Source organism: Protomyctophum parallelum (assembly GCF_964188405.1).
Source record: "Protomyctophum parallelum genome assembly, chromosome: 19".
Taxonomy (NCBI): domain Eukaryota; kingdom Metazoa; phylum Chordata; class Actinopteri; order Myctophiformes; family Myctophidae; genus Protomyctophum; species Protomyctophum parallelum.
The window spans coordinates 28,244,291-28,271,069 of record NC_139717.1 but is presented as its reverse complement, the minus strand read 5'-3'; the positions used below and the strand labels follow the sequence as shown (position 1 = coordinate 28,271,069).

Genomic DNA, 26,779 nt, shown 5'->3' with positions numbered 1-26,779 from the left:
TGTTGTGATGCGTTGTGAGCTTGTATATCGGCATTCTTTTGGCGAGGAGGTTTGGTGGTCCATCTTAATTACTAAGGGTTTATAGTTAAACTGAAGTCTTCTTTTCTGTTCGGTTTTTCCCTTCAGGGGTCGCCACAGCGAATCATCTGCCTCCTCACCAACTATAACTTCATGTTCTCTTTCACTACATGCATAAATCTTCTCTTTGGTCTTCCTCTATAGGCCTCCTGCATGCCTGGCAGTTCCAACCTCAACATCCTTCTACCGATATACTCACTATCCCTCCTCTGTACGTGTCCAAACCATGCATGGCCTATATCTGGCTTTATCTCCAAAACATCTGACATGCGTTGATGTACTCGTTTGAACTGATAATTCCAAAAATTGATGCGTTGATGTACTCGTTTGAACTGATAATTCCAAAAATTCCAAATATTATATTGGAAGTATTCGGACTAGGCACCCTGGGCTTGCATCACAGCACCGTGCCCACTTTGAGAACTGCTGGTCTAAATACACCACTGTCTGATCTGTAAACACCAACATACTTCTTTATCACAGCAGACAAGCGGAGAAAACACTGAGGGTCATACTGAGATAAAATTACTAGACAGATGTTCACGCCTAAACAATAATATATATAAAAAAGACAACTCCACAAACACATGTGAAGCTATATAGGCCTATACTTACTTATAGTTTAAAAATAGGGGATTATACATGTATGATAGGACTATAGGATAATCATTTTTGAGTGGTGCTGCAGCCACTCCATTGCCCATGTGTGTCCCTGGCTGGGTTCGTCCGAGCACGGAAATAGTTAGTTAGTTAGTACAGCACCACTCCGTTCAGACGGTTTTATAGTTGTGATTTATGCACATATTTTACTTATGTAGCACAAAGTTTGTTTCAAGTGTAAAGTGCATTGTAAACATAGTCCATTAGTATGATGATGATTATTATTAATAATTATATTAATAATAATAATATTATGATTATTATTATTATTAATTATTATTACTGTGAATATACACGGCTTGGGATATCTCCATGCATACTTTTGACCAACAACAACAAAACTGGTTCTAAATGTTCTCCTTTGACAAACAACAAGGGAAGATGCAAATAGCCTATACTGGTACTGTAGCACAAAACAGGTTATAACCTAATTTTAACTCCACCTGCCAGTACAGCTCTTTGGCAGTGTATACTGTATCTCTCTCGGGCCGGGCCGTCATCACAGCACCAGCACCAGGCCATTTTTAGCTGCGGGCAGTAGTCGTCTTCCTGCCTGATTTCCTGTCAGGTGTGACGGCATCAGTGACGGTGTCTGTCACTACCGAGCAGCGCGCCTGCTGGTTAAGCTAAACAATGTATACCCTGCTATACCCCGTAGTACACGGTGTCGGTTTTCTTCTCTTTTTTTAAAGAACAGATGTAGGCTATAAGCAAACCTGCAGCGTCGCATCCTTCATGCATGTGGCACGCGACAACCTGCAGGCGAAGGCTCTAAATTAAACACACACGTGACGTGATGCACCGCGTGACAACCTCAAAACACGGGCATGATGCCGTTTCATTCACAAAATCCTTGACAGCCGCAATTGTTATCCATTTGCATTAATAGGCTATATTAAATATAATATTACCTATTGTATTGAAATGACACACTCTCTCTCCCATGGACCCATATGGTGAAGGCTGACATAATAATCCGCGCGCATACATGCCACATGAAAGGCACGCTGCTTTAATAGTGTCGCTGTCCACTTCAGCACCACGCGCAGCTGAGAGGAGCACGCGCGCGTCCCGCGGAGGGCACATAAACAACCCCGCACCGCACCACCGGTGCAGCTACATTTCACATGTAGGGCAATGTTAAGAAAATATACAAATCAATAAAGTCGAAACATATTTCTGACCTCATAAATATATAATTTCACAGACTCGGCTTTCTCCAAAGCATATTTTGAGCCATCTTTGGTATATATATATATATATATATTTGTGAAACATTTCTTTTCGCTATGGGTATAGCCTGCATGCACACTTAAGGATATACTATCCCAGCACAGCACCGAAACACTGCCGTGTGAATCTAGTAAGCCTAGTCACGGCGTGTTTCTTACATAGCTGCCAAATATGCGGTGCGTCAAATGAAACACGAGGCTTAAAAGCATTATTTGTCTGTCCTATGCAAGTTACAGAGTCCCACAGAACACACGTGAGCACAGTGTACTTACCATCAATCGCCATGATGTTCTGCTCTGGAATCTACCAATTCGAGGGGAAGACGGTAGGAAGCGAGCATTCCGGTGCCAGGGCAGGGGCGCAGGTATATGGGCTCCGATCCAGATTTGGGAATAGTGATTATGTTTAGCTTTTAGTTTAGCTTTTTCTTCCCTATTTCATTTAATTTAATATTATTTCAAGTTGTACCCATTATGTGAAAATAAACACACAAATTAATACAATATTAAAATCTAAACGTATAGACATTTAGCCGACTAAAATAACCATAATATCATCATCATCAAATGTGAACCTGTGTACAATAAGATTGCAAGACAGATTAGCGAATTTTGAAATATTGTTTGAGTTTATATATATAATATTTTTAAACTACTATATGAAACCTTTTTGTACCAAAATGTGACTAATGAGCATTAATTAACTGGACTGTGGACCTCCGTCTGAAAATATATTGTGCCAGCCTGCCAGGGACCCCCATACAAGATTTGTGTTTCAAAAATATTGCAAATGTGTCACAAGATAGATTTCGATTTTGGGACCCCCTGGACCCCCACTTTGTGAACCACTGATTATTATATAATTAACTAAAATAACACTATTGTTAATAATCATATACAAACTATAGAATTGGATGCACTGGAACCACCGATTATTATACATTATGATTGCCTACACTAAAATAGCACGATTATGCTATATGGACAACTTACGACTTACAAGACTTTAGCCGGTGTGTCATATTTATCAAGCAACTTGAACACATGGAAGACTAACTATGCTTTCTATAGGTTCCCGTGACCCAAAAGAAAATGTTGATGTCTCCCCGCTGGGACCCAAACTATAGTGAAAATAGCAGATTGCGTTGTGAGTCTTGTGACCTTGTAGTTTCCACTAGTTACATTTTGTGGAATTTATAGAATTTATTTTAATTGTTTTAAATGTCATTATGACATTCTTTTGAAAAAATGAATGTTTGAATTTCTTTTTATCTTTTGAAATAAAAATAATAATTCATACACGTACAGTACAAGCAAAATATTTGGTTGGAACTTCTGCATAAATGTTTAACTCAACAAGATAATAAAAAGTATTAATTAAGTATTTTATGAAATGAATACAAGGCTTCTTTAGTGTGTCTATTATTGTCTAGACTTGGTATTTTCTCATGGGCCCACAAAGTTTACTCTTTCCTCTGTCCATCATCCATCAAGCCATCATGCCTATTGTGATGCTCTGGTTGCCTCGCCCATTAGTTGCGTGCGCCATGACTAGAAGACACGCCCACATACTTCCTCTCTTCACTACATTTCCGCAAAGTTTCCTCGGAGGATTCTCAACTGATTCTTAATTTCTTTCTGAATAGATTTTAACGCCGTTTGAGGATCTGCAAGAAGAATGAGTGAAATCAAGCCAGAAGCAAGTGATGATGACACTGGGGAGGAAAAAGACTGGGCCGCGGCGAAAGCCTTCTTTGATAACCTCAAAACAAAAACACCGAGACCTGTAAGTAGGCTGTTGTAGCTGAAATAATGAATTATATAAAGAGCGAGAGCACTCACTTATTGGTTGCAGTCTCATGTTTTAAAACAGCACTTGGACGTTTTAGCATTGCGTCTCAGTGTTGAAGCCATAACTGCACGCCAAAGTGGGATTGCATTGCGTTGAATTGATTTTTACACTTCCCACAACAGACAACTCATGCAATACTTCTTTTCTTGACATGGTCATCACGGGCAGCCCAAACCCAAATATGCTGTTACTATAGCCGTCTCCTCCCGTACCTTGTTCAACATGGTGGCAGAGAGGAAGATCTATGAAGAGCAAGGAGTGGAGAAGTACGTAGCGCATCAGGTGGAGCACGAAAACGAGCCTCTGATGCCAGGGGTTTCTTTTCCATTTGTCAAGGTAAGGTAAGCACTGTTAACAAAAATATAATGTTACTGTCAGCGCATCATGCATGTTGCATGCGAGCATGACGGGCCCTGTAGTTCGTGCTTGCTTGCACAGTTGCACTCACCAGTCACCTCACCACCTAGCCTACATGACTCAATCACATCACTGTCTTGCACCCCTGGACTTGCATAATTGACTATATTTAACGGACCAGGAGGATTGTATAAAAGGCTAGGCTACCTCTCTTGTATCTTAATCTAATCTGATTATTAATAATGATAAACATTAGGAAAAATCACACTCGTGTGAAGTGAGGGGCGCTCTTATCATCATTCATCATCACATTCACAACTGGCATCTCCAATTTTCTGCCCACACTTTTTGAGAGCCTCCTATGTCCAGCTTTTGGTGTGTGTGCTAACACAAACTTTGTCCTACACAAACATTACATTGACAATGAATGGACAATTTTGAGTGCTTGTGTAAACACAAACAAATTCTGATTGGCTGGAATGTGATGATGTATGATGTACGATGATAAGATCGCCGCTCACTTCACACAGGTGTGATTTTTATCCTCAATAGGCCTACCATATGTACTTTGCTCAGCCAATCAAATCATTGCTATGAGGTTCACACAAACAAAGATGGGCATAGATGTGTAATTAGATTAGTTACATGGAAGATTTATTACATGTTTGTCTTTGAACAATGGCACATTTAACCTCTGCACTGAGACCTCAGCATGGTTCCCCTTTCTCAGGACACACTTGAGATGTTTTATTTGCTGTGAAACTTATGTTTAAAGAAAAAAAAATCATATTTGTGGTCATTGTGGAACTCAAATGTTTGTAACTTGCATAGACAGCATTCCACATCGCCACATACCATATCGATAACCGGTTAAGTTGAAGGTACAAGGTTTCATTTTTGCATCTTGTGTAAAGTGTAATTATTGAAAGAAAGGTGTGCCCTATTTCGAGTGTGGCAATATATTTGCCAAGAATGGTCGGACTCGGAAATTCAAGTTCTCACTTGCATAATTATTTACAATGTGAACTTCTGTGTTGTTAGGCATTGATGACGGTTAACTCCAGGCTGAGGGAACTCTACCCAGACAGTGAGGAGTTGTTTGACATTGTCCTGATGACTAACAACCACGCCCAAGTTGGAGTCAGACTCATAAACAGTATTAATCATTACAGTAGGTTAAATCACCAAACACTGACAGCTATAGAGTAAATGTTCATTTGTCTATGCAGTATATTTAGTGTTTAATTAACAAATTGTCTTTGTTCCCTCAGATTTGACCATAGAGAGATTCTGCATGACTGGAGGGCAAAGTCCCATTGGCTATCTGAAGGCTTACATGACCAACCTTTATCTCTCCAAAGACGCTGAGAAAGTCACAGAGGCAATTGAAGAGGGTAGGCAATAATGCTGTTACTGTAGATCATGTTTTCTCTCACTCAGCCATGTCAGTTGAAGATTGTTTTTGTGCCATTATTTCTATTAGTGAGAACTAAAAAACTAACTTTGGATTACCAGTTTACCAACTCTTGGCATAAACTTCAATAAGTAATGCTTAAACTTAAAGTATTCTTGGTAAAGTGTTGAGAATGTTACCAAATGACACATCTTTGTTTACATCCACAAAAACACCATGGGACAATCCGGATATGTAGTCTTGTAAGTTGCATCCTAGTTACTTTTTAAGTTTTTTCTTTCTTTTGCTTTGCATGCCATTTACTCTGATCTTGCACGTGTAAGTCGCTCTGGATAAAAGCATCTACTCTTCTAAATGCCTAAATTGTAAACTAAACAGACTTTTTAACTGACTTGCCATCCCTCCACCTATCAACCCCTGCCCCCCCCCCCCCCCCCCCAGGCATTGCTGCTGCCACAATGTTTACACCCAACAAAGAGGTCCAGTTGTATGATACCCAGCTGAGAGTGGCATTTGACGGAGATGCTGTGATCTTCTCGGATGAGTCTGAGATCATTGTGAAACAAGGAGGCTTGGATAAGTTCTTTGAGCATGAGAAGCAATTTGAGAACAAAGCACTTGCAAAGGTAACCAATAGCCTGATTGAATAACATGAGGGAAGACCTATATTAACCTATACTATACTAAGAAACACCACAATCACAAGACCTAAGTCAGTCCATCAGGGGGTACTGTATTTCAGCACACCACCTCTGTCCACGACTGTGTTGAATCCACTACTGATAAGCCAACAATGTTTTCACAATCATCCTACCTTATATTCAATCTCAATAGTTAGTTACACACAAACTCTGGCTACATATCATGAACTGTGATTGTGTTTTTCTCTTGTTTACCTCCACCACTCAGTCTGTCACAATTAAGAAACTGATGAATCTGCACACTATTTTATGCTCCCAATTATATCTTTACTGAAGTGGTAACGTTTTGGGCCGCAGCCCTTCCTCAGACCTTCAAGGAACGAGTAGACAATACATATATATAGTGTGACGTACCACACCTTTGGCCCATCAACCATCAGTCCCAAGCACTGTCACCGATCAGGTGACATTGACATTGAAGTCTCAAAGTATATCCATTGCATAAGATATAAAAACACCCATATACAATATACATTCATATTTGTCCCAAACATATACAGACATTGTAACCATACACACAGATAACTCAGGCTGACAAAGCCATCATACTGCTACCTAAGAGGTGCCTCTTGTCTACTCTAAATGCAAGTAAAAAGTAGGGACAACAAAATACTGTATCATTTAAAAACGGGTCTGTCACAATTATGGAACAAAACAATCGAGGAGAAGAAAAAAGTGTAGATCACATGACCGTAGATGTCCATGTTCATCTATAGACATGTAAAGCACAGAGAATGTCTATAGATGAACATGGACTTGTTCTCGTTTCCATGGACATCTACGGTCATGTGATCTACACTTTTATCTTCTCCTCGATGGGTCATATCCTGGTTGTTTTGTTCCATAATTGTGACAGACTGACTCTCCTGTTTTTAAATGATAGGGTATTTTGTTGTCCCTACTTTTTACTTGCATTTAGAGTAGACAAGAGGCGCCTCTTAGGTAGCATATATACATCTTATGCAGTGGATATCCTTTGAGACTTGTACTGTACATATCACTTGTGTCAATGTCACCTGATTGGTTATTGTCTACTCATTCCTTGAAGGTCTAAGGAATAACATTATGTGCAGACTTTTTTCCATTTCTTCATTTGTGATTCTGATCCAGCATGTTCAGCAAAAGCATTTTAGGCATACGGTTGTGTCGACTCTTTCAGGGTCCCCTGAAGGGTTTTCTGGAGGCCTTGGGGAAACTCCAGAAGAAGTTCTACGCCAAGGATGAGCGTTTGACCTGTCCCATCCGCACTTTCCTGGTCACAGCCCGCAGTGCAGCCAGCTCAGGGGCCCGCGTTCTGAAAACACTAAGGAGCTGGGGCCTAGAGATCGACGAAGCTCTCTTCCTGGCGGGGGCCCCCAAGGGACCCCTCTTAGAGAAGATAAAACCCCACATATTTTTCGACGACCAAATGTTCCACGTTGAGGGGGCCAATGAGCTGGGCACCATCGCTGCACATGTGCCGTATGGGATTGGACAGAAGTACCACAAGGGGAAACTCATTGAGCAGCCACAGAAAGAGAAGTGATCTTGCCCCTGAACATGTTTTGACGTATACTCATTAGTTCCTTTTTTAAGGGTGGAAGATCATTTATGGTTTACTTTGTTACTTTGTTGACTTGAAAGTCACTGCACATGCAGAATCCAGTTTGCAGTCCATTAAATGAACACTGTAACAATGACACTGTTACATATTAACATGTTTACTTGTGATGACATTTACTAAATGTATACAATGTTCACTTTTTATTCACCCTAAAGCAAAAAGGGAAGTGCTGTTGAAAGCTATAATGCTTGTCCATTTTGTTATTAGTTACCCAGCATCAATACAATAATGTATTACTCGGCATGTAATACTGCACTGTAAATTACTGTCTAGACATTCACATTCATATTCACTGTTCCTTGAACATTCCAATTACATCCAGAATCAAAACAAAATACAATAAACATCCTCTTTTTTCATTCTGTTCTTCAATACATTCCAAAAGAATCACCATTTCAATATCATAAACAAAGTGACCCTTTGTATAAATATAATGTTTTATACTGGCATTTTAGACTAGGAGCTAATACGCACAAACTACTTTTTACATTAAAGTTTTCTATTTGTTGAACACAAGACTGAAATTACTACTGAAATGGTCAAAATTCCATAGCCTATTACATTGCATCTGTACAGCATGTACTCTTCTTTGCAGCTTTCCATAATAAGCTAATGGATAAAAATAAACATTTTTCTATTGGTTGAGAGTTGCACATTTGTACACAATGTAATTACAACGGAAATGAATAAAAAAAATTATCTAATCATGTCACGTGAATCTCAGGAATGGCTCTTATAATCTTTTGTAAGATACATTTATGGTATAATTGAAGAGGATTCATATGAATAAACAAAATATACTTTATGAATTGAACCTCCCCAAGGTGAATCTTGTAGGGTGTTATGTAAATTTAGTTTGAAGCAACAACATTTTGCTTACATGGGGATTAGCAAAGCATGCTCTGATGCCATGATATGACAGTTGTTCATGTGTTTTAAAATATATTTTAAGATTTTTGAACTACTCAGTAAATGCGCAACAGAACTTTGGCCGTTATGGGCGCAGCCAAAGTTCTGTATTTGGTATCGACTGCGTAAATCCAGTACTGTATATTGCTGGTGAAGATTACAGATGGTGTTATGCCTGTTGCTATGTCTGATGAAGAGTAAGGACTGCTGTGTAGAAAGAACAACCCATCACGACTGTAAAGTGATCCTGGACTGTGAGACCAAGTGCAAGGAATTGGGAAGCAGCCAAGGCAGACGAGGAAAGGTTTGGTGTGGGACATCAAAAAGAGCCTGCACTCACTTTACCTGCTGATGAACTGTTCCGGGTCGCAACGGCATTGGTTCAAGTGCCAGGGATGGACCAGTCTCGTCTGGAGGATGAAGAGGGTTGTTTCAATCAACGACTACCTGTACAGTAAGGCCTTACTAGATTTAGAGGAAGCAGGAATGGAACATTTATTAATAATAATAATAATAAAACTTTATTTGTATAGCACCTTTCATGACATGAAATGCAGCTCAAAGTGCTTTACAGAACAATGGAGAATAAAAGAAAAGCAAGGCAACGACATTAAAAAACAAGCAGTAATGTAATACAGTGAGGACATGAATAACAAAAAAATAAAAGATCAATTAAAAGCAATGTTGTAGAAGTGGGTCTTGAGCTGAGCTTTAAAAATGTCTACAGAGGCTGCCTGACGAAGGTACAGTGGGAGCTTGTTCCATGCCGACGGCCCGTAGAAGCAAAAAGCTGCTTCCCCGTATTTTTTAGTTGCCATTTCTTTAGGCAAAGCGAGCAGGCCAGCAGTGGACATATTTAGGCAGGCAGTCATGTAGGTAGGAAGGTGCGAGACCATTGAGAGCTTTATAGACAAGTAAAATAATTTTAAAATCAATCCTAAATACAACCGGAAGCCAGTGCAGTGATGCCAAAACTGGAGTAATATGTTCTCTCATCTTAGTTCTAGTTAAAACTCTGGCTGCTGCATTTTGGACAAGTTGTAATCTGTCAGTTGTTTTCTTAGGCAGTCCTGAAAAAAGTGCATTGCAGTAATCAAGCCGAGAAAAAACAAAGGCGTGGATTAGCGTTTTTGCTTTCTGCTCACTAGAACCGATTATGAGAACTTCTGTCTTATCCTCATTTAGCTTGAGAAAGTTCTCACTCATCCAACATTTGATGCAAATATTTGATGCACATATTACAAATGCAAGATGTGATTGATATGATCAAGCAGGGTCAAACTTCTGGTTCAAAAGAGTGTATGGCTCTTTCTCAATTCTATTTTTATTTTTTAACTTAAGAAGCGAGACCGACAATATTGAGGCACTTCCGGGAACACGGAAGTTTACAGTACTAGTCCAAAAACGGATTTAAAGTGGTAATGCAAATAGGAGTGACATTGTGTCATAGAAGTGAAATGGTGATTCTTTTGGAATGTATTGAAGAACAGAATGAAAAAAGAGAATGTTTATTGTATTTTGTTTTGATTCTGGATGTAATTGGAATGTTCAAGGAACAGTGAATATGAATGTGAATGTCTAGACAGACAGTAATTTACAGTGCAGTATTACATGCTGACTACTATATACAGTATTGTATTGATGCTGGGTAAATAATAACTATAGCTGGGACTCGATAAAAAAATTAATCTAATTAATCAGAGGCTTTGCGATTAATTAATCTAGATTAATCGCATTTTAATCGCATATCATTATTTGACCCGAGAACAGTGAGAAAGCAATTTTTTCAAATGGATTTTGGTATACTAGTGAATCAATGAATAGTGAATACATAAGTTTAAGCAATAAAACATTGTTTTTGAATAATTGCACACAACTGTGCTGTAATCCACGCTACCATCGGATAGCCTTTTAAATCCTATTTCCAATCCACGGGGACAAGCAAAGTGATCTCAGCGGCTTCCCCCAGTCTGGTGAACTGTCTGCGGTTTCTGGTGGTGTTATTGTCTGAAGAGGACACGGACACTTGGTGCGCAGGTCCGTCTGAAAACTGTCCAGTGACAACGTTCCGTGGTGAAAAAAATAGTGCGATTAAAATGCGTTAATTTTTTTAATGCATTAATTTTTCTGTAGTTAATTAATCGTAATTAATCGCAATTAGTCCCGGCCCTAATAATAACAAAATGGAAAATGCAGCAGTATAGTCAGGGAATTTATTGTGTGTTTATTGTGAATAAATCATAACAATGGTGAAAGAACGAAACATGTTTCACTCCATTCTTAAACATCTGTAACTTGTTTGTGATGCTCTGGTTACCTCGCCCATTAGTTGCGTGCGACATGACTAGAGGACATGCCCAGCCCACATACTTCCCGACCTCACTACATTTTATGTAAAGTTTCCTCTGAGGATTCTCAACTGATTCTTAATTTCTTTCTGAATAGATTTTACGCCGTTTGAGGATCTGCAAGAAGAATGAGTGAAATCAAGACTGATGACATTGGGGAGGAAAAAGACTGGGCCACTGCAAAAGCCCTTGATAACCTCAAAACAAAAACACAGAAAGCTGTAAGTAGGCTGTTATAATAAATAATTAATTGTATAAAGAACGAGAGGTGTCTTGTCTTGTCTTGTCGTACGTTTGTCTTGTTTTTGTTTCAAACTTGATTCAGGTTATGTGGTTTGTAACTATCAGTGTCACTTCCCTGTTAGCATATAGGTCTATACAATTTATTTTTCTTTTATGCTACCACAATATTTTGCATATAGTGGTCATAACATTTATATGTACATGTTATCTCTTTGGTATGTTCCGTATGGGTGTGTCACATATACACATTATTTGATTTACTGTATACCCTGAAATCTTGAAAAACGGTGAAAAAAAGATAGCGAGAGCACTCACTTGGTTGCAGTCTCATGTTTTAAAACAGCACTTGAACGTTTTAGCATTGCGTCTCAGTGTTGAAGTTAACTGCATGTAGAATAGATTTTTAAACTGCTCACAACAATTGATGCAATACTTCTTTTCTTGACATGGTCATCACGGGCAGCCCAACCCCAAATATGCAGTTACTATAGCCGTCTCCTCCCGTACCTTGTTCAACATGGTGGCAGAGAGGAAGATCTATGAAGAGCAAGGAGTGGAGAAGTACGTAGCGCATCAGGTGGAGCACGAAAATGAGCCTCTGATGCCAGGGGTTTCTTTTCCATTTGTCAAGGTAGGTCTCAGGTAAGCACTGTTAACAAAAACATCATGTTACTGTCAAGTGAGGGGCGCTCTTATCATCATACATCATCACATTCCGGCCAATCACAATTGGCGTCTCCAATTTTCTGCCCTCCCTTTTTGAGGGGCCTCTTATGTCCAGCTTTTGGTGTGTGTAAATTAACACACACACACACACACACACAGACACACACCGAGGTGACTGCAATTCAATCATGCCAGCCAGTGACATAGAGTCCGTGGGGGCCAGGGGGCCTCGGCCCACATGAGGAATTGGACCAGGGGCATCGGCCCCCATGAGGAATTGGACCAGGGGCATCGGCCCCCATGAGGAATTGGAGCAGGGGCCTCGGCCCCCATGAGGAATTGGACCAGGGGCCTCGGCCCCCATGAGGAATTGGACCAGGGGCCTCGGCCCCCATGAGGAATTGGACAACTTGGATAACGGGGGGAGGGGGAACGGGCCCCCATGACGATTATAACAACATTTCGTCTCTGATGCCAGCCCTTTTCTTGAACAAAGTGAAACGCAAACTCCAAACGAAAGTCGCCAGATCAAGAATAAGTGCTGCTAGGGGGGGGGGGGGGGGGGGGGGGGGGCGCTCCTATCATGAGCCTCAGGAGTCAGGACAGTACACATAAAATGTACCCTGGGTGTGCGTGTGTCAACGCTGTGTGGTCATCCAGTACACATACTATTTACCCTGGGTGTGCGTGTGTCTATGATGTGTAGGATCCGTTACTACATGTGAAGGGTGCACAATACTGGGTTTAAAAACACAGCTGAAACATGAAGTGGAGGCTGTCAAACCCCACTACCCTCCCATTGCGTTGCAACAGAACTATAGGATGAGAAAATTCTAGTTATTTACACTGTGAACTTCTGTGTTGTTAGGCATTGATGACGGTTAACTCCAGGCTGAGGGAACTCTACCCAGACAGTGAGGAGTTGTTTGACATTGTCCTGATGACTAACAACAACCACGCCCAATTTGGAATCAGACTCGAAAACAGCATTAATCATTACAGTAGGTTAAATCACCAAACACTGACAGCTATAGAGTACATGTTCATTTGTCTATGCAGTATATTTAGTGTTTAATTTGTTCCCTCAGATTTGACCATAGAGAGATTCTTGGTGACTGGAGGGCAGAGTCCCATTGGCTATCTGAAGGCTTACATGACCAACCTTTATCTCTCCAAAGACCCTGAGAAGGTCAAAAAGGCAATTGAAGAGGGTAGGCAATAATGCTGTTACTGTAGATGTTTTAACTCACTCAGAAATGTCAGTTGAATATTGTTTTTGTGCCATTATTTCTAATAAACTAACTTTGGATTACCAGCTTACCAAGTCGTAGCATAAACTTCAAGAAGTAATGCTTAAAGTATTCCTGGTAAAGTGTGTTACCATGTTAAACCAAATGACAAATCTTTGCTTACATCCACAAAAACACCATGGGACAATCCAAATGTGTAGTCTTGTCAGTATATGCTGGTTAATTATGTATAGCATAATTATTCTTTTATCTTGACCAAAAATTTAGATAGCATTTTGTTTAGACAGATGCCGGTATCCTAGTTACTTTTATTTATTTATTTTCTTTCTTTGCACTCACTACTTGACCATTTACCCTGTCAGTTGACCAGGTTTTATGCCATTTACTCTGATCTTGCACGTGTAAGTCGCTGAATAAGAGCGTCTACTCTTCTAAATGCCTAAATTGTAAACTAAACAGACTTTTTTTTTGTTTTTTGTTATCAAATGTTTTTTATTTTAAGACAAAAATCACAAGACACGTTAACAACATGAAAGACTTAAAGCAAACAAAACACACATAAAACAACACACAACAGCAAAAGCAAGGAACACAAAAACAAAAACAAACAATCCCACCCACCCCTCCCCCCCCCCCCCCCCCCCGAGACCAAAGATGCACTAAACAGACTTTTTAACTGACTTGCCATCCCTCCACCTATCAACCCCTGCCCCCCTCTCCCAGGCATTGCTGCTGCCACAATGTTTACACCCAACAAAGAGCTCGAGTTGTGTGATAACCAGCTGAGAGTGGCATTTGACGGAGATGGTGTGCTCTTCTCGGATGAGTCTGAGATCATTGCGAAACAAGGAGGCTTGGATAAGTTCTTTGAGCATGAGAAGGAATTTGAGAACAAAGCACTTGGAAAGGTAACCAATAGCCTTATTGAATAACATGAGGGAAGGCCTATATTATATACTAAGAAACCACACTCACAAGACCTAAGTCAGTCAGTCCATCAGGGGGTATTTCAGCACACCACCTCTGTGCACGATTGTGTTGAATCCACTGCCGATAAGCCAAAAATGTTTGCACAATCATCTTACCTTATTTTCAATCTCAATAGTTAGTTACACACAAGCTCTGGCTACATATCATGAACTCTGATTGTGTTTCTCTCTTGTTTGTGTCGACTCTTTCAGGGTCCCCTGAAGTGTTTTCTGGAGGCCTTGGTGAAACTCCAGAAGAAGTTCTACGCCAAGGATGAGCAATGTCCCATCCGCACTTTCCTGGTCACAGCCCGTGGTGCAGCCAGCTCAGGGGCCCACGCTCTGAAAACACTAAGGAGCTGGGGCCTAGAGATGGATGAAGCTTTCTTCCTGGCGGGGGCCCCCAAGGGACCCCTCTTAGAGAAGATAAAACCCCACATATTTTTTGACGACCAAATGTCCCATGTTGAGGGGGCCAATGAGCTGGGCATCATCGCTGCACATGTGCCTTATGGGATTAGGGGGTAGGGGAAACTCATTGAGCAGCCACAGAAAGAGAAGTGATCTTGCCCCTGAACATGTTTTGACATACTTTTTTACTTTGTTTCTTTATTGACTTGAAAGTCACTGCACAGAATCCAGTTTGCAGTCTATCTGATAAACAGTTCATACACATAATGTTTATAACACATAATGACACTAACATATTAACATGTTTACTTGTGATGACATTTACTAAATGTATTATACAGTGTATTCACTTTTTATTCACCCTAAAGCAAAAAGGGAAGTGCTGTTGAAAATACTGATCAAACTAGAAGTAATAAGCCTTATTTATAGTTTTAAATATCATAAACAAAGTGATCCTCTACTGCAGGCTTGCAAGATACAGTATGTATAATCCTACCAAAAAAATGTAATATATATTAAATATATAATAGCTTTCTTCAACACCTTACCTAAAGTTATAAAGAGAGGCTGTTGCTGTTGTTTCTGTACTGCTGTTTTACTTACCGGCATTTTAGACTAGGAGCTAATACGCACAAACTGTACTTTTTATATTAAAGTTTTCTATTTGTTAAACAGAAGACTGACATTACTACTGAAATGGTCAAAGTTCCATATTACATTGCATCTGTACAGCATGTACTGTTAAGTATTGTTAGACTCTTCCTATAGCAGCTTTCCATAATAAGCTAATGGATTTCTAAAACTTTTTTCTATTTCTTCTATTTACAAGTGGATTGGTTGAGAGTTGCATATTTAGTGACTATTGTTATTGTAAATGAGCGATACGCCCCCTCAACTGGTCTGCTTGAGGTGCCTAAAAAGATGGCGACTAGGAAATACGGTGAGGCAGCTTTCTGCTTCTACGGGCCGACAACCTGGAATAAACTCACTAAGCTTCAGCTTGGACAGGCCGCCTCTGTAGACTCTTCAGTCTTGCTTTTAAAACCTCTTTGTGTTCTTATTCATATACTCATTATTCTGCCTGATTTGCTGCCGTTTTTATGCTCTTTGCTATTGTTTTATTATGTTACTCTGTTTTTGCTTGTTTTAATGCCATCTTGTTTTTCTCTTTTCTGCCCTGTAAAGCATGTTGCACTGAAGGGGGGCACAGTGGCACAGTCGTTAGTGCTGTCGCCTCACAGCTAGAAGGTCCTGCGTTCGATTCCCGCTGGGGACACTGTTGGCACTGGGGGCATGTTTTCGTCCTCCGCGTCATCAGTGCCCATACCCGAGGCAAAAGGGCCTTTCTGTGTGGAGTTTGCATGTTCTCCCCGTGTCCCCTAGGGTAGGTACCCTCACAAAAAGCATGTAGTAATCGTGTTCTCTAAACTTCTTGCCCCTGGCCAGCCGGGGAGCCTAATGGAGGCGAAAGGAACTGTTCAGAATAACGTGTTCCTTCCACGTGCTACGTCCGGCCGGGGAAACTCCCCGTCAGGTGAAAAGAAGCAGCTTGGACTCCTCATGCATAGAAGGAAGCATGAGATCTGTCCGCTGCCCCCCCCCCCCCCCCCCAGGTTGGCAGATGTCTAGCGCCCAGGATTACATTAGATAATTGACACTGGGTGAAAAAATGGGTTGCAAAATCGTGGGATATAAATAAATAAAATGTTGCTCATGAAAGATGCTATATAAATAAAGTTTATTATTATTAATACTAAATCAGTGGTGGATTTCAGTACAACCTCTGAGCATGACCAATTGCACAATCATCCTCACATTCATTGCCATATCTTTATCATAATATCACAATAAAAATAAGTAAATACACATATACTCACATTATACTGTAGGGCACTGTTATGCACAGTGAAACTGAAACCACAAAGGACATGGATGTCCTGGTCATTGTGTCTTTTTGTCTAACTCTAATACTTCTGCACCTGATTGCTCATGTGTTTGGCAGTGTGTTTTTCTGCCAGACCTTGACGTACCTGAAGATAGGCAGGTGTTTCTGTATGAGAACAATTGAGGTAATTTGGTCTTTTGCAGTCAAATTCATGCAATCAACTCAGACTTCTTTCATTGCTTTTTACCCCCTCTTCTCCCCAATTTAATCGTTATGCCTCCCCACACATTTCTGTATTGTTACTGCTGTTGTATCCTCCTGACTCACCCGCCAGTGAGGTGCACCCACCGGGAGGACGTAGAGTCTTCGTCCTACTCCTCCTGCCCATTGTGCCCAATGATCTGCATGTGCACTGCTGACACAGGTGAATTATCACCTTCCCCGTCTGGGTTCCCTCCAATCCACCGAACACGGGCCAATTGTGTTTGTGTAGAAGATGCTCAACAAAGCCGGACACGCCACGGTGACACACACACACACACACACACACACACACACACACACACACACACACACACACACACACACACACACACACACACACACACACACACACACACACACACACACACACACACACACACTTTATGTATATTAACCACTTAAACCATATAAGTCAGTCACAAGTATGTTGCCGATTTGCAATTGCTGCAAACAAACTTAGTTTTTGCTAGAACTAAATAGTTAATTGCTGTAGTAGGCTATTTCAATAAGATTTCATCAATCTAAATACATCTCTACAAATCTCATTGTAGTATTAACTTTTAATTAAAAAGATATGTATTATACTTGTCTGCACTAGCTATTGATGAAATGCATGTCGAAGTACAGTTGGCAATGCATTCACATAAGCAGTCACAATGCAATACTAAACTTGACCACCAGATGTCTCACTTCATCACAATCACAATACCAGTTTTGCTGCAGTCAGAAATGGCTGCGTTCTCGCCGTTCTGGTTCATCATAGGCTGCCTGTGCAAGTTGTGCAACTAAACATTTCCCTGCGCATCTAGAGAAACGCTAATAAACTGCTAACGTATCTTAATATCTTACAGCATTACGCATACCGATGCCGGCTACATTCGGAAAAGCAGTAAATAAAAGGGGTGTGTCGATGTGTGAAAGCAAACTACGTACGTAACGGACACATGGCACTCCAGTTTCCTATCTGAAGGGCACGTTTGAGTGCAGTGCTGCGTAGAAATATTATATAAAGCTACCAGCCAGCTCCGCAGGCGGGTCCTTTAACCGCGTACACAATGGCGACTGTAACCTCTAACAGACCGTACCACATTATAATATTCGGTGCCTCTGGGTTTACCGGACAGTTTGTGGTGGAAGAGCTCGCCCGATGCGCGGCAGAGAGTTCCAGTGGAGGGTCGCTCCAATGGGCCGTGGCCGGGAGAAGCCGTGAGCGCCTGGGAGGAGTTTTGAAACAAGCTGCCAGGAGGCTGTGTATGTTCTGGACTGCGTGCACTGCAGCTTTTGTTGTTTGTCGTCGGTGTAAATATAACCCAATCAATGTTCCTCCGAGGTGGAAAGCCTGGAGACGCGAGGTTAAATCAATTATGTCGGATGTCATTCTCAGCTGGCTTTGATGTGTTTTGAGCGTAGCTGCGTAGTGAAGTTATTACTGTTTCGCCAGGACAGTTCAGTCTTCAGAGCCTGATCTTTGAATGGATAAAAAGCTACTCCATTTCCTGTATTCTTGACCTCAAGTGTGCAGTTTGTGCATGTCTTTCTATGTCCAATAAAATATTCCATTCATGTCTACTAGTAATAAAAATACACACAATTGATCTAGCTTTGGATTAAGACTTAGCATGATGTATTTTATCGATTTTGATTGCATATCTATGATCAAGTCAGACCCTAAAATATACACAACACATCTATGATAGTCTTGACTCTTGATCCAAGGCTAACATTGTCATGACATGACATGACATGCATGTTCCCTCAGTTTAGGGGTAGGGGAGTTGAGGTTAGTTTGAGGAAACATAACTCGATCTGGTCCATAGCCCTAATGCCCTTTGAAGGCATTATTAGAGCTATGGACCAGAGGTAGAGGAAACAGGGCTGAGACCTGAAGGGATTTGTTCTTGCAGACAGTAATGAGACCCAGACTTTAATTCCCCTAAATAAAATACCTGTATGAATAGTCTACATATAATTTTAGTGATTTCCACTGTAGATTAATCAATATTTACCAATCTCTGTTTTGTAGCTATGCCAGAGTTGAGCACAGACGTCAAAATAATTGTTGCCGATGTGTCCGATGAAGAATCACTGGGCATGATGTGTGGTCAAGGACAGGTCATTCTCAACTGTGTGGGACCAGTAAGTATGTATTTAGTCTTGTTGTGGTGATGGGGAGGGTTTTTCATCCTGTTCTGTACAGGTCCTGAGTAAAGTGCCTCTCATATAGGTTTTATTATGATTTATTTTTGACTAACGTATGTATGAATCAAACTGGTTTTCTGGGTTCATACAAATATAGCATGAATATTAATAATAAACATATGAATTAACATACCGGTAATAATACATACAAGAGCAAGGAAATATTCATCAGTATGTTTGGACAAATTTGGACGTTTCTGTGTCCCCTCTGTCCCCATTCAGTACAGATTTTTTGGAGAGCCTGTGGTGAAAGCCTGTATTGAGAATGGAGCTCATTGCATAGACATCAGCGGGGAGCCTCAGGTAGGTCGTAATTTAAATGCCACCTTTTATGACTGTTACCGGCGTTGTTCTTAATGTGTTTTTTATGGTTTGATATTTGTTTTAGTGCCGAGTCACTTAAAAAGACTGCAGCGATGACGGCACAAGTGATGTGTGCATGCGTTTGTATACTGGAGTGCACTTGTTCATTTGTGTGTGTGTGTGTGTGTGTGTGTGTGTGTGTGTGTGTGTGTGTGTGTGTGTGTGTGTGTGTGTGTGTGTGTGTGTGTGTGTGTTCATGCATGCAAACATTGCAAATATTGGCCTGGGCCATGGCTCAGCGGTCCAGGCACCTTGGCTGGTAATCCAGTCTGGCAGTGTGCCGCGGGTTCGACTCCCGATCCCGACGGCCTTTACTGCATGTCTTCCCCATCTCTCTCCCCATTTCCTGTCAGCCTATTGTCTGTCCCTCCATAAAATATATAAAATAAAGGCGAAAGCCACAAAAAAACATTTATAAAAAAAACATTGCAGATATTAATGAATGTGTGTGTCCTTCCTCCACAGTTTCTGGAGCGTATGCAGCTGCAGTATCACAGTAAGGCCTTGGAGAAGGGGGTGTATGTGATTGGCAGTTGTGGGTTTGACTCCATCCCAGCAGACATGGGCATTCTCTATACGCAGAAGCAATTCAAAGGTAACACAACGCTGAGCTCACACCTGGCATAGATTATTATTACTGTTTCAGTGCTATCAGAAATGTGATAAAATGTAAAAGGAAAATAAATAATTTACTTAATTTAAGTGTGGGTACGTACGTATGTTTTCAGGAACACTGACAGCAGTGGAGAGCTTCTTCACGGTTACCACTGGACCTGAGGTAGGCTATCTTATCTTTTCCTAACTTCAAGAATAAAGTTTTTCCAGTGGAGGAAAGTGTTAAAAGTTTTAAATGACAAAAGGTTTAGTGTTAGGTCTTGGTATGTATGAAAGTCCTCTCAAAATAGAAGATGCTTGGTACATCTCTGTATCATCTTGGTGTCTCAGGCTGCCAGTGACATCAGCCCAGTCCATGGCATGTTGCATGTCCTTCACTGTTCTTGTCAGAGAAGAGCAATTGAATTGAATGGGAACTGTTTACTGAGGTGAAGTCAGCACTGGTGTCCTTCCGTTCCTTGCAGGGCGGCGGTGGCCACGATGCCACCTGGCAGTCTGCCGTCTACGGCTTCTCAGACAGCCACTCTCTACGCCAACTGAGGAAGAAGTTTGGCCACAAACCCATGCCTGTGGTGGGAGCCAGAGTTAAAAAGAGGTGCTGTACTGGGTCTCAGAGTGGGGTTACTGTCTGACAAGTGCACTTGCATTTGGAGTGATGACATTTTGGTATGTCAAGGCTTGGCAGTTTGGCAGTTGAGGGTTAGGGGTAAAGGGTGTTCTGTTTGTTTCCTGTAGACAAAACGTCCACTTTCAAGTGAGCTACAGTAGTACACCATTTTTGTGTTTGTGTATTGAACCCTGGAGGGCACTCGGATACAAGTTATTTCTGACCTGCGCTATACTGTACAGTACATTACATTAACACTAAACACACGACTGCCATGGATGGAGATCCCTGCCTTTTCAAATCCATCGGCCATAGACTGTCTTAGTTTTAATCAAATCAAACTTTATTTATAAAGACCAAATGTCAACCGAAGTGCGTTACAAGATCAGATAAAAGAAGAAAAAATAGCATAAATGTTTTATATTTTTCAATTTGAGATAGCGTTATACTGTCTATCAGAGTCTCCGTGTCTAGGAGTGAAATTGGAAGTGGTTGGTCTGTCAGGCAAAATGAAGGTTGTTGACTTGAACGATAGCCGAAATCTTAACACCCTTTTATCTCGTATTCGATTCTATTCCCAGTTTCCGATTCTAATCAAAACAAGCTTTATTTACGGCCGATTCCGGTCGCGTCGCTGGTTAAAGAATCATGCCTCAGGTGGTCCGCGATCCTCCCGCGATAGGATTGCTTATCCGTGAGCTAACCTCTGGTTAAGGCCCGGGGTAATTTTTGACCCTTGCACATTTAGGCACCTCACTTTAAAATAGCCTTGGCACATGAATGGACAGAGACTGAAACAATCGTGGCAAAATCCCTCTCCCACTTGCAACAGGATTGTACCTACCTGAGTATAACGGAACAGAAATATGAGATAAAGTGTGATACATCACTTCACACGGGTGTGAGTTTTGTATGTAAATGTGACATTTACATACAAAACTCACACCCGTGTGAAGTGAGGGGCGCTCTTGGGAGGTTAAATTGCGTCTGCAGCTGCTGAAACAACGTCAGAACACCATCATTAAACAAAGACTTCACTACTGTAACAGCGTCTTCACAGGTCTCCCTAAAAGTCAATCAGATGGTTGATTCAGAACGACTCCTCAAGTTCTTAACTTCTTACTAATGGCATACTATTACAACTTTGTGTACACCAAGGTTTGTTCATCCAATTAGTTTCCGAATGTTGTAGCTTGCCTTTTTACTGGGTTCAAACAATTTGTTTCCCCCAATTTAGCTTCCCTACACTGGGCTGACTGCCAATCATTTTCAGAACTTTCCCCATATGTGCAAACGTGTAGTCTGAGATCCTTAGGCAACGCACTTTCTAGTATTAGTCACTTTTAGTATTCCAAAGTACAGGTTAAGGAGACCAGACTTTTGCTATCAGAGCTCCTGCACAGGAATGCCATGCCCCTGCAGATCATGCTCTATGAGTTGGTATCTTGTTTTAAATCTGTACTTAAAACTCACTCCAATCCAATCCAATCCACTTTATTTATATAGCACTTTTCAAAACTCAGAGTTTACAAAGTGCTGTACAGCAGAAAAATAAAAACAAATGCACTAAAGCTACCACACAGAATAACAACAGCGAGAAAACAAAGTACAAACAGTGAAAACAACTGAGACACATTACAGAAAAACAACAGCATCACAGTGAGACAAAACATATACTGTACAAGGACCGAAGGAACTCAAGCGGGGTTAAAAGCCAAGGTATAGAGGTGGGTCTTTAGGCGAGATTTATAAGTCTCGATGGAAGGGGCCAATTTGACGTGGGAGGCGAGTGCGTTCCATAGTTTGGGGCTACAACAGAAAAGGCTACAACAGAAAAGGCTCGGTCGCCTCTGGACTTTAAGCGGGTCTTCTTTGTGACCCTGAGATCTATTAATTAATAGATTAGCTTTACTAACTGGCTGCTCCTAATTTCAATGTATCTATCGTGTTTATCTGTCTTTTGTTGTTTCCACATGTGTATCCTGCTTCATGTGTAAAGCACTTTGTAACAAACGTGCTATACCTAAGGTGAAAGGTTTCTGCAGGACGCCAGCAATTTGCAGGCTATTATTGTCTGGTGGACTGGTTCCCATTCAGAGTAATGAGATTTTATTGGAAACTTCTCCGCCGTTCTAGAGCATTTAAAAGACTATCAGTGGGTGAAATGAGCTAGTGCTGAACGGTGCTGTCACTGTGTACACACTGTACGTCAAGGGGTAGAATTATTAAGTCTAGCATGTCTAACTTCTTGTGTGTGTGTGTGTGTGTGTGTGTGTGTGTGTGTGTGTGTGTGTGTGTGTGTGTGTGTGTGTGTGTGTGTGTGTGTGTGTGTGTGTGTGTGTGTAGGGGCTCTGTGTTCTTCAGTAAGGAGATTCGTCAGTATGCCATCCCTTTCATGGGCTCCGACCCCTCTGTAGTGAAGAGAACCCAGCGGTATCTTTATGAAGAAGAAGAAGACCATTCACCAGTAAGACCCTACAGCTACAACACAGCTTTTGCGCTGTCTTATTTTGTTGCAGAACAATATCTCAAAGTGAAAGTCGTACGATTGGTCACACATGAAATTTGTTCTCCGCATTTGACCCATCTCTTGGAGCGGTGAGCCGCAGCGTGCGCCGTACTCGGGAATCATTAGTTGATTTGACCCCCAATCCAACCCATTGGTGCTGAGTGCCAAGCAGGGAGGCATTGGGTCCCATTTTTACAGTCTTTGGTATGACCCGGCCGGGGATCTTACAAAATACAACTTTACTGACAGTCCTTATCCAGTGGAGCTGACAGTCGAGCCTATGCAGTTTTTATTAGAAGTTGTAACTTGCAGAATTTATTAACTGTGGTCATGTCTGTGATCTATTCCTCTCTCTCTCACTCACTCACACACACGCACGCGCGCACACACACACACACACACACACACACACACACACACACACACACACACACACACACACACACACACACACACACACACTACTGTAACTCTCCCCCCTCTTCCTCAGCCTATTGTTTTTTTCTGTCCGTGTGTGTGTGTGTGTGTGTGTGTGTGTGTGCTGTCAGTATTTTATTGTCATCCACAGGAAACTAGCCTTAATGAAACCCTGCTGTGATTGCATTGTTTAGACCAGTAGAGTGGAAATATGATGAGTCACATGTAGTGATCACTTCTCCACTGTTCATTATTCAGTTTGACGTCTCATCTCTGCATCTCTCTCCCCTTGTTTTCGTTCTACTATTCCCCTTTCCCATTTCATCTCCACCCCCCCTCCTTTCTCTTTTCTTCTCTCCTTTCTCCTTCCGCCTACCTATTTCTTCCCTTACCTCCTTTGCACTTTATTGTCTTTCCCCCCGTGTCCCATCATTGCTTCATCCCATTCCCACTTTCCCCATTTCTCTGAAACCATCCCTCCCTCTGTGACCTCCCCCATATTTCCCTCCTCTTCCCATCCCTCATCCCCTCCCATCTTCCCCCCTCCCTCCTCCCATCTCCTTCTCTCCAGGTTCAGTACAGTGCCTATGTTGGCGTTGGTGGTCTGTTCGCACTTGTTAAAATGTTCTGCGGGGGTCTGGTCTTTTGGCTCATGGTCAAATTCAGCCTGGGCAGGAAACTCCTCACTATGGTAGGCACATGACTCACCAGTAATCCCCTTATCACAGGAATGTCACTACTATTGCCATGAAATACGATATATTCCAAGAATAAGGCATCTCATCTGAAGAGGGAATTGAATTGAATAATTTTTACTCTGACACCTGTAAGGGTCACTTATTACAATTTAATGAACACTCGAGATTGTACTGTGTCGTAATGCGTTGTTATTTGGGTCCACAGTTTCCATCGTTCTTCTCCCTTGGCTTGTTCTCCAAGACTGGTCCAACGAAGAAGCAGGTCAGAACGCATGCTACTTCAGAGTTTTGTTCGGCTTATATTGTATTTCCTTTGCCTGTGTTTGAAACTCTGTCACTCATGTTGGTAACAGAGGCACATGTGCAATGCATGAGAACCCTCTCCCTGTTACTAAATGCACATGTTTCTGTGTCTGGACTTGTTCATGTATGATTATCTCCATGTGTGTCTGATGGGTTTTAGTTTGTCTTATCGTTATTTTCTTTTTTCACATTATTCTGCTGTAACACCTCAATTTCCCTTCGGGGATTAATAAGGTATATCTCATCTCATCTCGTCACACACTCATTGGACTCACTGAAAGCCTCCCTTCCTTCTGGTCTCCTTCCTTGCTTATCTAATCTCTGTCTCAGATGGAGGACACGTGTTTCAGCATGACGTTCTTTGGGGAGGGCTACTCGGAGGGACAGGACACCTCACAGGGTCACCCCAATGCCAAGATCTGCACTCAGGTCATAGGAGCAGGTAAAAAGAGACACACCCTGTGCTGCAACTATAGATTATTTTATTAGCAATTTTTCTATTGATATACCTTTTTGATTAATAAATAATAATAAATAATATTCGAGAAGCAATTTACATAATTTGATTTTATCTAACCACTATAGAATTTTGTGCTGCCCGTATTATACTATTATTAGTATGCTTTGGAAAGTGGTTGGCAGTGATGTTAAGTGTATCGTGAGACATGGGTAATAATGGGCTAAACAAGTGTCTTCTGTAATTCTTGGCTTGTATTGGTCTTTGCTGACAGAGCCTGGTTATGTTGCAACACCAGCGGCCATGGTCCAGGCAGCCGTCACCTTGTTGGATGAAGTGCATTCACTCCCAAAAAGGTTAGATGACGGTCCGTCTGTCTTGAAGTCCTTCTGGCTCATACTCTTAGCTGCTAGCTTTTCATACTGCACACACGTTACTGTACAGTACAGCATTTGCCATGAATTAGGAGACTGCCTCTCTTCCTGTCTTTTTCTCCTACTGTACTTTTGTTATCTTTCTGAAGGCATACAAACAAATGTCCTCTCTCTCTCCCTCTCCCTCTCCCTCTCTCTCTCTCTCTCTCTCTCTCTCTCTCTCTCTCTCTCTCTCTCTCTCTCTCTCTCTCTCTCTCTCTCTCTCTCTCTCTCTCTCTCTCTCTCTCTCTCTCTCTCTCTCTCTCTCTCTCTCTCTCTCTCTCATTGACAGGGGAGGAGTGTATACTCCAGGTGCTGCGTTCTATAAAACCAGCCTCATCGACCGCCTCAATAACCATGGCATTAAGTTCTCAGTCAGGAGCTACCCATAGGCCTCCAGCGGCAGCCATTCTTAGAAGCCACTGTAGAAGTCAACCCCTCTCTTATAATTTTTTACTGTTACAGTACAGTGGTAGTCATTGTTGAAATCCCTCCAACCTGAATTTATCCTGCATTATCACATGGCTTGATTGAATGATCGATTCTGCTTGGTCAGTCACGCCATTCTCTGGTCTGTTATTTCAGACCGCTGCTATGAATGAACGTCATTCTGATCAACAGGCTGGTTTTTGCTCTGCCGTATCCAACATGGTGCCCGAGTAACAATCACATTTTACATCTAAACGATACACCACAGTGTGCTTCTGGACATATTTGAGGCCAGAAATGGGCAATTACTGCCTAGATTGATAGTTGGATCAACGTATGTTTCGGGAGCTGGCCATGTTGCGCTGGACGGATCTCTTTACCAAACAACAATGAATAAAATTGTTTTTGTTGTGTCTTTCCTGTAAATGTATTGATTTCTAGTAGCTATGTAATAAGCGTCCTTTAGGGTGCTTGCCCTCCACTTCATCTTGGGGTCGTGCATCAGCCAGGGTTAATTCCTCTATAATGACCGCGTCACTGTTCATTATGCCTTACTTAGTCTCTCGAGACAGACTCAGATTGTGCCTTACTTAGCTTACCGGGCTTTGGATAATACCCGCTACCTTACCTACAGGCTACAGTACAGTACATACAGTATTTCTATCCTGCAGCAGAGAGCCTCTCTGCTCTATGATACATTCATCATTTCATCAAGTCCTTGTTATGCCTACATATCAAGTCCTATGCCCACAGTCAGCCAGGTACCATGAAAGACATCTCTGCAGAAAACAAAGTGTTGTACCTGGATCTCAGCCATAGCGTAAAGCCCAACACACACCGTCTGCGAACGCTGCGGGTCAAAACAGCCGCCTCCGTTATTTTCAATGAACCTATCCCACACCAGCGGCGTCCGACACGCGCTAGCGCT

The 26,779-nt window shown here is 41.6% G+C and overlaps 3 protein-coding genes across 4 annotated transcripts; all 3 read left to right on the top strand.

The window, feature by feature from the left end:
• Positions 1-3,548: 3,548 nt before the first annotated feature.
• On the top strand, positions 3,549-7,955 carry LOC310876212 (cytosolic 5'-nucleotidase 1A-like). The gene is made up of 6 exons (XM_083789669.1): positions 3,549-3,756; positions 3,991-4,158; positions 5,221-5,350; positions 5,451-5,573; positions 6,035-6,219; positions 7,454-7,955. Exons 1-6 carry the CDS (start codon positions 3,649-3,651, stop codon positions 7,817-7,819), a joined length of 1,080 nt encoding a protein of 359 aa, XP_083645795.1. The 5' UTR covers positions 3,549-3,648; the 3' UTR covers positions 7,820-7,955.
• Positions 7,956-9,107: 1,152 nt separating this feature from the next.
• LOC310876211 (saccharopine dehydrogenase-like oxidoreductase) lies at positions 9,108-26,266 on the top strand. Of its 2 annotated transcripts, XM_083789668.1 has the most exons (13): positions 9,108-9,260; positions 15,878-16,076; positions 18,865-18,977; positions 19,263-19,343; positions 19,869-19,998; positions 20,132-20,181; positions 20,483-20,613; positions 22,972-23,092; positions 24,123-24,242; positions 24,455-24,511; positions 24,883-24,994; positions 25,284-25,365; positions 25,715-26,266. In XM_083789668.1, the coding sequence occupies exons 3-13, from the start codon at positions 18,867-18,869 to the stop codon at positions 25,812-25,814; spliced, it is 1,095 nt and encodes a 364-aa protein (XP_083645794.1). In that variant the 5' UTR covers positions 9,108-9,260; positions 15,878-16,076; positions 18,865-18,866; the 3' UTR covers positions 25,815-26,266. The 2 variants fall into 2 exon arrangements, with proteins under 2 accessions (XP_083645794.1, XP_083645793.1); XM_083789667.1 differs by lacking the exons at positions 9,108-9,260; positions 15,878-16,076 and adding an exon at positions 17,783-18,092.
• Positions 11,283-14,809, top strand: LOC310876365 (cytosolic 5'-nucleotidase 1A-like; the record flags this gene model as incomplete). Its single annotated transcript, XM_083789892.1, has 6 exons — positions 11,283-11,375; positions 11,861-12,028; positions 12,932-13,064; positions 13,152-13,274; positions 14,037-14,221; positions 14,495-14,809. The coding sequence occupies 6 exons, from the start codon at positions 11,283-11,285 to the stop codon at positions 14,807-14,809; spliced, it is 1,017 nt and encodes a 338-aa protein (XP_083646018.1).
• Positions 26,267-26,779: the final 513 nt, after the last annotated feature.